General features: G+C 43.3%; 1 protein-coding gene across 2 annotated transcripts in view; it reads left to right on the top strand.

Annotated features, from left to right (window-relative positions):
• Galnt7 (polypeptide N-acetylgalactosaminyltransferase 7) overlaps positions 1-12,983 on the top strand; it is a 127,226-nt gene that overhangs the window by 101,765 nt on the left and 12,478 nt on the right. The window contains exons 4-9 of one of the 2 annotated variants that reach the window (XM_021169630.1): positions 3,419-3,549; positions 3,815-3,894; positions 5,963-6,145; positions 8,531-8,648; positions 10,456-10,578; positions 11,966-12,184. In XM_021169630.1, the coding sequence (XP_021025289.1) occupies positions 3,419-3,549; positions 3,815-3,894; positions 5,963-6,145; positions 8,531-8,648; positions 10,456-10,578; positions 11,966-12,184 (854 nt within the window). Of the gene's footprint in view, positions 1-3,418; positions 3,550-3,814; positions 3,895-5,639; positions 5,823-5,962; positions 6,146-8,530; positions 8,649-10,455; positions 10,579-11,965; positions 12,185-12,983 lie in introns of both variants that reach the window. The other variant, XM_021169631.1, reaches the window with a different exon arrangement.

The following is a 12,983-nucleotide window of genomic DNA, read 5'->3' as shown; positions in this document are numbered from 1 at the left end:
CCATTGGACTTGCAAACTTTATATGCCCCAATATAGGGGAATGCCAGGGCCAAAAGAATGGGAATGGGTGGGTAGGGAAGTGGGGGGCGCTATTGGGGACTTTTGGGATAGCATTGGAAATGTAATTGAGGAAAATATGTAACAAAAATATTAAAAATTTAAAAAAAAAAAAAAAGAAAATAGACTTGAGCAGGCTGGAGAGGTGGCTCAGTGGCTAAGAGCACCAGCTGCTCTTGCAGAGGACTGGGGTTTTATTCCCATGTGATGGCTCACCAGCATCTGTAACTCCAGTCGCAGTTGAGCCTACACACTCCTCTGGCCTCCAGGAACACAGGACACATGCCGTGCACTCAAGTGCAGACAAGCAAACACTCATACACATAAAGTAATAAATAAGAAAAGAAAATATGCCTTCGAGCGATACTGTTGACACTACCTCCAGTAATTTTTAAGTGTATGAAAAAAAAATCCAGATCTACAAAACTACTTTCTAAACTTGCCTGTGTTGGTACTGATGGTAGGCACTTTATTATTAATATTTTAAATCATCGTTATAAAAAGAATAGGTATTTTACCATCTGAAAATAGCTTTTTGGCCCCCAAAAAGGAATAGAACTGAGGCTTGGTCTGTTTGTGCCTCTGACTTCCTCTGTCTGTCTGTCTGAGCTTCTCATACTACAGATCTCTGTGGCTCCAAGTCTCACACTCAGGCTGGATCTACATACCCCACAGTAGACGGAAACGTTTTGATTCCCCTGGAACACAAGTCCAGAAGGCCTGTAATTAGTGTTTTCTAATTTCAAGACAACACTAAGATCTGTTGCTACTAGCTTCAGAAAAATTGTAGCATTTGCTTAATAAGGCTCAAGTAAAATTTGGCTTGCACTTTGCCTCAATAGATTTAGAAAATTAAACCTTGAAGTTAGTTTTCTTTTTTAGAGACAAAACATAAAACCTCTTAAAGGACCCAACTATTCTCCATAAACTTTAGGCTTCTGGTAATGAACACATTATCTCTTAGCAAAGTTTGGGGCCTTTACATAGAGCTGGCTCCTCCCAACTTTTGTGCATCTTCATCTGAGACCAACGTGGCCTCAGGTGAACAGCCCCGGGTGCTTAGAGGTCTGCAGCAGCCAGGGTTTGTCAGGGTCTACCTTAAAGTCTGCAGCAACCAATTGTTTGCTCGGTCCCACCTAAAAGCTCTGCAGGAGCCAAGGACCTCCTTGGTCCTCCTTAGGGTCTGTAGCATACAAGGGTTTTCCGGGTCCCACCTTAGTGGTCCGCAGCAGCCGAGGTTTTCTCCATCCCACCTTCGAGGTCCGCAGCAGCCAAGGTTTTCTCTGTCCCGCTGCATCTTGTTCCCAGCAGTCTCTGCTTCTCGGCTGATGGACTCACAGCAGCCCCAGCTGTGTACAGGCTCCCCAGAGATGGACAAGAGAGACGGCTTTGCTCCCAAGTGACCCATGACCTTTCCAGACAAGCCAGCACCACCAACAGTCAAAAACCCAGCCTGACAAATGTGGGCTGTAAGAAGGCAAGATTTACCTAGAAAGTGGCAAGGGTATGTTTGAGCCCTAAATTCGGTTTACCGCAGTGTGAGGTCACAGAGAAGCCATTTGTCTTGACTGAGAGTCTAAACTGGAAAAATAGGTCACTCCCTTCTGTACATTAGGGTGTCTTTCAGGTTTGGGCTGAAGTAACATGTCCCAAGGACAGCCTCAATGGGATCAGAAAGATGTTAGAGAATAATGGCAAAGGGCTGAAGCATGCTTTGGGGAAAAAAGAAAAGAGGAGAGGACTTACATTTAAAAAGAAAGAAACAACCTATTTTGAAAGGGAAAAGTCACCAAACATTTTAGCAGGAAAATACAGTTAAACTTGAAATTGTATTTGTACTACTCTTTTAAAGTTGGTGCCAAAATATGGTGTGTGTGTGTCTTAGTGTGTGTGTGTGTGTGTGTGTGTCTTAGTGTGTGTCTTAATTCTGAAAACCTATATAAATGGGTATTTTTGTTGGTGATAAACTCCTTGATGCGGTTATGCACACCTCTAATATTAGTGCTTTATAGGTCGAGGGACAGGATCAAAGACCCAAGTCTGAGAGCTGAAGAGAGGTTAAGAGACTGGCTCCACAATTTGATCCCCAGCACCCACACAGCTCACAACCACAACCGTTTGTAACTCCAGTCCTAAGGGATATGGTGCTATCTCTGGCCTCCTCCATGTACCAGGCACACCAGTGGTGCACAGACATACATGCAAAGTAAACACCATACACATACAATTTTAAAACAATTTCTTAAGAGTCCAGGTCCAGCCTCAGCTACATAATGAATTTGAGGCCAGCCTTGGCTATATGACATTCTATCTCAAAACAAACACATTAAAAAGCCTCCTAAAACAAGCAAACTATTAAATATATGGTCCAACACACCCATTGTGCAGCTGGCTCTCAGCTAGATACAGCAAATTTTTTTTTTGGTGGTTTGTACTGATGAGCCAAAATTTTAACAATTTTAGGACAATTTCTGTGTCCTCAGGAAGTGTCTCAGCAGGATACGGGAGCTTATTCTAGCTGGTGAGCCAATTTCCTGGGCTCACAATGATAAACAAAAGCTGTTATTTTACAGTGAGAAGCCAAGGTGCAAACTTTGCCAATTGTGCCTGGTTTTCACAACATAGAATTCCCTCTACTAAGTCACAAACATGGATGCATATGTAATTATAATGATTATAATTTAATTATACACATACGTGTATTGCTAAGCTACAGACAAAATGTATCTTTTGATTGCTATGGGCCAACTTGGATGGATCCACTTGATCTCAGCAAGACAGTGATTTTCTGTATCTATTATGGTTGGAAAAAGATGGCCCAGAAACAAAATTTTGAGCAGTCCATTACCTTCCAGGGAAATGGCATGGCCTTATCAGTAGACTGCGTATCTTCAGAAATCCTGAACTTTTTTCAACTGCAAAATATTATAATTTTTTCTTTTTAATTTTTTAAACCTGACATTTTAAACTTTTAATGTTTATTTAATGTTCACAGGGATGCTTGGTAATGTTTTTTTTTATGCTACCCAATCCCCCATAGATACATTAAGCTTAAAATTAACTTGAAACACATTTTGCCTTCCTTCTTTCTTTGGTGTGACAGCAGAGGACCAAACCCAGCCCTGGGAACTGCTTCTCACACATGGTCTACAGCTGATGGGCACCTCCACCCTACATTCCATCTTCATGACCCCACTGTAGGTCTGACCCATGTACAATTAGTGACGGCACAGCACAGCTCTTTACTGCTGCTGGTTTTTACAATAGCAAGGAAATGTGGTCCAATCTTTGTTTCTTGAGAGGAAAAAAATGTTTCTATGTAAAAGTCTATAATGTTGGTTGAATTTTTTTTAATTCACAGAACACTTAAAAGAGAAACTAGATGAGTATATAAAGCTATGGAATGGCCTCGTGAAGGTATTTCGAAATGAGAGAAGAGAGGGTTTGATTCAAGCTCGGAGCATCGGCGCGCAGAAGGCTAAACTTGGACAGGTGGGAAGTATGCACTAGTACACTGGGTACAGAGTCAGCACTAACATTTTGGTAACAGAAGGGTCCAGATACAGTTTGGAATTTTTCTTTGTTGTTGTTGTTGTTGTTGTTTTTATTGAAATGAGAATGTTGGTTTGAACGGATAACTTATATGTCAAGACTGACGAAAGTGCTAACTTGTATTAGCATCTAACTTTACAATGTGTGTGATGTTTGCTGTGCCATATGTGAGGAGTGTTTTTTCACCCTGCCTCTCTTTTTTAAGGTTTTGATATACCTTGATGCCCACTGTGAGGTGGCAGTTAACTGGTATGCACCACTTGTAGCCCCCATATCTAAGGACAGGTAACGTCACCTTGCTTTTTTTTTTCTTTCCTAGTTGAAAAGTAAAACCTCGTCCTAGACGGACAAACACTATTTCCCTCTGTGACCCCATTCCATCTAGTTTGCCAGATGTTGTGTGAGAAGTGTTTTCCTTGTACTGTTCATTTCCCGGGTGGAGCTAGGTGGATGCTTTGGGCTGACCCAAATGTAGCCAGCCTGTATTGGGAAGAAGCTAGGTGTCCCCTTGCAGAGCTGTCTCCCTCTTCTGTTGAGACTTTGACATTAATTGTCTCTTCTAAACTGGATAAATGCTCTGAAGACTTGTCATTAAGCCGTTGGGTTTCTCACAGCTTTGAAATGATTACATTAGATGGTAAAGGGCCAACTTTTCCTCGGGTCAAGTCTCTGGGTTCCTATGGAAACTTCAGGGTTGAGGAATAGACAGCTGTGCCATGGAAAGATGACCATTAGGTTTACAGAAACACCATCAGTCCCTCGCTCCAAAAGCTTTTGCTTCCTCCCCAGAATCCTGACTATTTCAGAATCTAGGCAAAGGCAGTCTATTCTTGTGTCGGATGGCATGGGCCAGATGAAGAACTTGGGAGTCTTTGTCATCAGTTTTAAGGTGAAGGAAGGCCCATGATAAACACCGTCACATGCCGTCTGGCTTCCTCCCACAGCAGCCCTGCCAGGTAGACATGATCAGCCATACTTAAAAAACGGCACTAAGGCTTAGGAAAATACATGTGCCACAAATCCAGTATTTAACGAACTGGCAGACCAATTTCTGGGCATTTTTACATTTCAACATTTATTTTAAATTGTGAAAAGCACGTGACAAGAGGAAGGATACCTGACCAGGTAGCCAGGTCACTGTCTCCAGGGCAATGAGGCAGTCTACCCAGCAGCAAGAAAGGGGCTTTCCAGGTTTCCGTGGGAAGCTCGTGTGTCACACCGTGGCCCTCCTGTGAGTTTCTGTTCAGGAGAGAAGTAAGCTGTGATCTCCATTTTGAGAAGCCTAGTCTCTGTCCCTTCTGATATGATGAGCAGACACCAAGGTCATTGTGAAGGCAGCTTAGCACCCAGCTGGTTATTCAGTGCCAGCACTTTACTAAACCCAAATGCGAAGCAAGTATTTTTGTTTTTTAATCCTTCACATTCTTGGTTCATTCCTTAAATTCCTCAGTAGATCCTGAAGCTTCTTTCTTGCTTGCTTTTTTTTTTAAGTTAAACACAACACAGAACCTGAGATTTTAGTTTTGTTCAAGTGGCTTGTTTTAAAGGAAGGAAGAAAATTAAATAAAAGCAGGAAAGATGTGTTCATAATAACTCCTCCCAAAGGATCAGAAAGGAACAAAGAGCTGGAAGAAACTGTTAAGAACATGCTGTCAGAGGAAGTGCATACACACACTTTTTTTTTTAATAGGGGACACAGAGAGAAAGCAACAGGGAGAGAGCTCTTGTAAACGATACAGAATGAGTACAGGATAGCTGCCGCTAACGCCGCAGTTACAAGGAGGAAGCTTCTAATAATCTCTGTGGCGTGGCTCTTGTTTGGATAGCTAGGATACGATCCCTTCCATTCTGCCCTTCCGCTAACACAGGCTTGGCTGTACCGAGACCTTATTTTACTCTCTGCCCCCATTAGACAATCGTTTTCCTAATACAGAATGTGACCAAGACAGGCGGAGCTCGTGTAGCTAGGCGTGGTGACCTAGTCAGTTTGGGGTTCTTAAATGCGTTTTCATTTTCTGTAAATGTTTCAGAGCTACATGTACTGTGCCTCTAATAGATTACATAGACGGGAATGATTATTCCATTGAACCACAGCAAGGTGGGGATGAAGATGGTTTTGCCAGAGGGGCCTGGGACTGGAGTATGCTATGGAAACGTATCCCACTAAGCCACAAGGAAAAGGCCAAAAGAAAGCATAAAACTGAGCCTTATCGGTAAAGAGTATTACTTTACTTTTTTTATGTTGAATGTTTACCTAAGTCCTCTTTTTTTTCCTTCCCTATGAACTCGTGTAACTATGTGGGTCCATACATATGTTTCCATTTGATCTTGCTGCATCATCAACACAACACAGAACCATTTGCACTGTGCCGATTATAGATGTCATAAGCGGCAACACATATGAAATTATACCCCAAGGGGGTGGTGATGAAGATGGGTATGCCAGAGGAGCATGGGACTGGAGTATGCTCTGGAAACGGGTGCCTCTGACCTCTCGAGAGAAGAGACTGAGAAAGACAAAAACTGAGCCGTATCGGTAATCACTAAGTCGCTTACCTACCTCCCCTTTCTCTGGTTGCTGCTAACCTATTAACCCTCTCGCCTTGCTGAAACCTCCCTGTAAGAACTGGAGCTGTCCTCTCAGATCCCGACAGAGCTTTTACTCCTTGCAGGTGCTTTGATGAATTCACATTGGCTCCTAGAACAGCTTTCACCCAAAACGCAAGCTCCACTAATGTGAATCTGTGAATCGGACTCTTTCATTCGGAAAACAGTAACCTGTTCTTATCAACAAAGCCTAAGCAGGAAAGGAAGAAACAACCTTTCCTGCTGGCCTAGGAGACCAAACGACAGAGTGTATTCTGTACATTCAAACCACGTAAACTGTGGACAGCTCCAGACTTGCAAGTGGCCCCCTTGGAGTCTTGGGTGCAGCATTCTACGGGGAAGGACACACCAGCAAGAGATTGTTGAGTTCTTCCCTTTGTTTTGTATGCTAAATCTCTGATACTAATTTTGTATCAGTTAAATGTGATGAATACAAAAAACCCACATTAGAAAACGTTGCATAGAATCCTTTGTTGCTTGGTTCTCAAAAGATTGCTTGATTAACAGAAAGCTCCATCCCCATGTTGGCTTGTGGCTCTTCAAACAGAATGATCGACTTCATGATCTCCTTTTGATCTTCTAATTGAAACATTTTACAGGCTTTCAAAAAGAAAAAAGTGGCCCCCAAATGAAATGTGTGGACATGTAGCCCATGTCCATAATGTGTTTCCTGTCTGTCTGTCTGTCTGTCTGTCTGTCTGTCTGTCTGTCTGTCTGTCTATTGTCTGTTCCTCTCCCGTGGTCCTGCTTCCAGTCTCTCTGTCCCAGTCACGGTGCTCAGAATGTCAGAACTCATTTGGAGCAGTGCTTCCGTGTTGTGGATTTGGGCATGTTGTGATCAAGACACTGAATGGCAAACATGAGGAAATTACCAAGCTTTTCCTGGGCGTCTTCCAAATTGTCATTCAAAATCTTAAGGTTCAGAATAGTCCAGGAACCTGCTGCTGACCGGTTTTGGGCTCACATGCCACCTAGAAGACAAAGATGCCAACCTTGGTTTGTCCCGCAGTTCTGTAAGAAGGCATATTTTAGAAGTAAGCTTAGGGGAAGTTGAGGAGGTCCCTTTAATCAGCTTCCTTGGGGGGATGTTACAGCCACCCTTCCGAGTACGGACTGGGGTGAGTGGGATATGTTTGAAGAGCGCAAACGTAATGAAATAATGTTCAAGGGCAGCTAAGCAAATCTGTCTGGGAAGTATAACCAGAATGTACAGGCTTAGTGACTTAAGCAGTGCATTTTAAGAAGAAAGGGCAAACAAGCACAACTCTTTCTTGATGGGACTTTCCATCGGTCCTAAAAAATATGAACCTGACTCACTGTCTGCTCGACATGGGGTTGTCGACTGTTTACTAAGCACCGGTCACTATTTTAGGGGAGAGATGGCCTTTTCAAAATATAAATAACTAAATATGTTCCCAGGGAGTTTATACTATAGTGAGTGGTACACAAATGACACACACACACACACCTTTTCAAGGTGGAACCAGTGGGACCCACTAATAGACGGACATTAGTGTGAACAAGGAATACAGAATCCTAACCATATCCAGTTCCTACAGCTCAAATCATAGTGCATTAATCATTGCTTAATGCTAAGAAGGAATGCCTAGAATACAGTGACATTATTCTGCTATCATTTGTTCAATAGTGGGGGTGACTTGACCCTAAAATGTTATAGACTGTTTTTTCTCCTTCTCCTAAAATGTACCAGACCTAAGATCTGTACAAGCAAGCCCACGGGGCACCCTTTTGCACCCCCACCTCCTCCTGGAGTACAAGCTGATGCCCCGTGTCCTGATCCTTAGGTCGCTCCTGTGCTCCTCCCGACTGCAAACTCTGAATGAACCAGACTGTTCAACAGTGGTTCACACCATTATCTGGCAAGGCCTTGAGCTATAAAATTTAAAAATGACAGACTCCTTCCCTGATGTATAGTTTCATTCATCCCAGAATGACTCACAAATCACTGAGGGAGAAGTCAGCAGACAATGTCCGCATGGTTCTGTGTTTTGGGAGAGAAAGAGAAAATTTTATCTTAATGTCAGACTTGTTTAAATCAACAAAAGAACCAAGGTGCCCTCTAGTGGCGAAGTCTAAAGCAGGAGTCTAAAGACCTACTTCAGAAGTTTTGGTAAATTCGCCCAGGGATTGAGCAGGTTCTTTTGTGAAGGTTTTACAGTTTCTTAATGTTTGGCCATCAGTCTCGCCTCTTCTGTGCATCCTTACACTGTGTTCCCAAAAGCTGTCTGTCTGTTGGTGACGGGGTGCGAGGGCTTTGTCTTTAACAGTCATCACATGCTGTGTCCTTCCTTAGGTCTCCAGCTATGGCAGGTGGATTATTTGCCATTGAGAGGGACTTCTTCTTCGAACTGGGTCTCTATGATCCTGGTCTCCAGATCTGGGGTGGTGAAAACTTTGAAATCTCATACAAGGTAACATTTCACTCAAACAAATGTTCTTTTCTAACTAGTTTGGGGGGGTTGTTTGTTTACTTGGGGGAGGGGGACCTGCTCTCTCTGCCACACTGGCTGTCCTGGACTTCTCTATGTAGACCAGGCTGTCTTTGAACTCACCAAGATCCATTTCCCTTTGACTCCTAAGTGCTGGGACTAAAGGCATGTGCCACTATCCCCTGCCTCTTGTTTACTATGGGGTACCCAACTTTTCTCACTTTCAAATAAAGCTAATTTGGTTGGTTGGTTGGTTGGTTGGTTGGTTGGTTTAGTTAGTTAGTTGGTTGGTTTTAAAGACAAGGTTTCTCTATGTAGTCCTGACTGATCTAGAACCCTCTTTGTAGACCAGGCTGACTACAGTCAAACTTAGAGGTCTGCCTGCCTCTGCCTCCTGAGTGCTGAGATTAAGGGTGTGAGACACCAAGGCCAGCTAGTTGGGGGTCGGGGGAGGTGGTACTTGTTTGTTTCTAGGAAAAATACATAATGAGTTTCTCTAAGTTATTAGGAATTCCTCAGTAAAGCATAGCTCTTAGGATAAATAAAGTGATTACTTGCCTCAGCGCTCAGCCCGGAATTAGGACCCACAAGCTTCCGAAATGGAAATGCCCCGAGCCGCTCCTGCTCCCAGACTGTTTGCTCGCTGGAGCCTTGGATTATAGTGGCTTTTTGAAGGGGCTGTATGTTGACCGTCTACTGACATAGGACATGGTCACACAGGACACAGACACAGTCACAGAGGGACCAACCTCCTCCTTCTGCAGCGGAGGTGCCGTCCTGCTTGGTCCAACTCTACTGTGGCCCGGCCCCATTTTCAGAGATTCAGGGAGGGGAAGAGATTACAGTTTTCAGATATTCATTCCTTCTTGTCTTAAAAATCCTGTGTGTTAGTATTGTGAGGGTTAGACTAGGGACACCTAATCTTTCTGCCAAAGAACTTTTAATTGTCAAAACAACAACTACAACCACCTTATAGATCAGAAATATTTGAAAATTATAATGTAGTGAATTTATTTAAAAAAAAGGCAGAGGCATTCAGTTGATGGTTTAAGAAAATGCCACCACAATCAAGGAAGACTTGGAGCTGGAAATAAGATGCTTCCATAAGCAGAGATAAAGGGAAGAGGGAGGCAGGCCTCCTAAGTGTGTAGAACAAGGGTAGGGACAAGGGTCTGAGTGTGAAGAGCAAGTGCGGGCACCATTAGGTGAGGTCAAGGAGTGTGATCAGGGAAGCCACTAAAGACAAAGTGGGCCAGAGCAGTCAGAGCCATGCTAAAGAGTCTTTAGTGCCACACTAAGAGATTCCCCGCCTCTTGGTTTGATAAGCAGGTGGCAGCCAACAAAGACACTAAGCAAGGAGATAGAGAACAGGACCCAGTAATCGCATGCTATAAATAAGGACAGAGTTAACTAGAGAGGAGCTCAAGGTTATGAAGCCAGTTAGGAGGTGATTACAGTAATCACCCAGCTAGGAAATAGATTAGCATCAGAAACAACAGGCAGTGTTAAGACTGAGTGAGGGTTTACATTATTTTGAGGTTGTATGGAGAAAGGGCTCCTGGCTCTGGAGGAACACAGGGAGCACCTCACTAGTAGAAACTTACTGCTCACCTCACCACAGCCTTCCTGGGTGTTACTTGTGTTTCTGACGTAATGGACCACTTTTAGAATTTGATTAGCTTAGAATTCAATGTGGACATTATGACTAATTGAAAATTCACATTTACAGAACAAACCTTTCAGTATTTATTTTTGCATTTCTGATAACTTTCACTTTCTCCCTTGACAGATCTGGCAGTGCGGTGGCAAATTGTTATTTGTGCCTTGTTCTCGTGTTGGGCACATCTACCGTCTTGAGGGCTGGCAAGGAAACCCCCCACCCCTTTACGTTGGCTCCTCTCCAACTCTGAAGGTGAAGTGGTGTTGTTTTTTTAAAGGAGAGAAGGGAAGAGAAGTAAAATTTACATACTACAAGGAGCGGAAGTATTTATGCTGTATAACAATATTTGCTACACATACACTGTGAACTGGTTAAAATCCATTTAGTTTATAGACTACATAGCGTGCTACCCAATGCCTTGTTATTGACTATAGTAACTAATGTATAGGAGATCTCCACATCTTGTTTCTCCTGTGATAGAAGTTTTGTGTCTTTTGCTCAAACTTCTCCTCTGCAACCTTCCCACTCCCATCCTGTGGTACCCAGCGCTGCACTGTGTTTCTGTACACTGGTTTCCTTCACATCCTTCCCGTGAGTGAGCACACACGTTTCTCTTCCCGTGCCTAGTTTATTTCACTCACCATAATGTCCCGTGCGTTGTGGAAGATGATAGACTTTTCTTTTCTCTAACGGCTGGGCATTCTGTTGGGCGTATCACGTTTTCTTTATCCGTTCATCAGTTAGCAGACACTTAGGTTCATTTCAAATATTGGTCATTATAAGGAATGCTTGGAAATTCTGCACAGAGGTTCAGGCATCTCATTGGTAGACTGAATCCTCATCTTTAAGGAATGTGCACTATACCAGAGTTGCTGGGCCACAGGGCAGCGCTGGGTACCACAGGATGGGAGTGGGAAGGTTGCGGAAAAGAAGTTTGAGCAAAAGACACAAAACTTCTATCACAGGAGAAACAGGATGTGGAGATCTCCTATACATTTAATTTTGGAAGTTCTCACTAATTCTGTCCAAACCTGCAAGTTAAAAGTTTGTCAGTGATGACGATGTCCATTTATTTTATTGGTCACTAGCTGCCATTCCTCTGTGTTGGCCACCTGTGGAAGGCATACAGTTAATTTGCAGTTATAGTAAAATGATTCCGTTCTAGTCATGAAAAGATGGACAGAGTCACCCGAGGAGCAGTTCTTTGTAATGATGGGTTTGAGGACGAGATTTTCTCCTATGTGTGTCAGTAACGTGGTGCTGATATAAAGGAAGGAGATGAGAATAAACCCCACTGTCCAGCCAGGCTCTCAAAAGCCCTATCTGGGCTTCATGTTCTTCATCCGTTTGTTGAATGAAGAATAGAATAGAATGTATATCTTAGAATTTATGATCTTCCAGCTCAGGAAGGTCTGCTTTTATGTACACTGCTTTATAATTGAGACTACATACGTGATATTTTTATACTTGGAAAATAACATATTAGTGTTATTTATCTCTTATTTTCATTGATTAAATGTCACATTCTGACTAATGAGTTCAATGTACTTTGTTTGTATTCTGTACATCCAAGGTGGGTGGTTTATGCCTTTACAGATATTTCTGCATCTCATAATGACTGCAATTTTTGTTTCTGCAGAATTATGTTAGAGTCGTGGAAGTCTGGTGGGATGAATATAAAGACTACTTCTATGCTAGCCGTCCTGAGTCAAAGGCGCTGCCTTACGGGGACATATCTGAGCTGAAGAAATTTCGAGAAGATCACAACTGCAAAAGTTTCAAGTGGTTTATGGAAGAAATCGCTTATGACATCACTGCCCACTACCCTTTGCCACCCAGAAATGTCGAGTGGGGTGAAGTAAGTAGCAGCCTGTATTCAGACATCCAGATATACGAATCCAGAGTCAGTGTTTGAAAGAACACAGAGAAAAATGGGGAGGCATTCATGGAAGCAGAGAAGGCTTGCAGAAATGTTTAGCTGAAACCATACTGAGAGCATACCCTCTCCTTCTACCAAATCATCAGAGCTGCCCTGACCACGAGGCCACACCCCCTCCCAGCCTTCGCACACTTGACTGTCAGCAAATTCTCCCCCATTTCCTCCTCTCCAGCACCCACCGTGTCCTTCTGTCATTCTGCCTCCTTTTCCTTCCAGTTTCACTTACTGCTCTTGTCTCGGAGATCATAAATACTAAAGATCATTTCTCTGTTCTCCTGCATCAGAGCCACTTTCCAAGTTTCCATGGGTTCTCACAACGCCCGCCCACCTTCCAATACACAGGGCATTGGCACAGCCCTTGTCAAAGGAATTGGGCAGTGGTAATAAAGTGAGGCGGAGGCATTGATCTGTTACGGTCATTTCCTATTTCTTCTGACTTGCCTCTGTGGCATCAATTCTGATTGTGCTCACGCTTGTGCCTTATGCCACTGCATGCAGCTGCCTCACAGATAATTGAGCAGACTATCAGCTTTCAAGATCGTGTGCGTTTGTTAATTTGTGCATCCAGCAAATATTGATTACGGCCCCGGTGTGTACCAATCATTCGTCTGGGCAAAAATACAGCCCCCTTTCTTCAAAGAATGTTTATGCTGTTCAGGGTAGGGGGAGAGAGAGAGAGAGAGAGAGAGAGAGAGAGAGAGAGAGAGAGAGAGAGAGA

This window comes from Mus caroli, chromosome 8 (assembly GCF_900094665.2).
Source record: "Mus caroli chromosome 8, CAROLI_EIJ_v1.1, whole genome shotgun sequence".
Taxonomy (NCBI): domain Eukaryota; kingdom Metazoa; phylum Chordata; class Mammalia; order Rodentia; family Muridae; genus Mus; species Mus caroli.
Note: the sequence above shows the minus strand (reverse complement) of the source record. Positions and strands in the feature narration are given on the sequence as shown.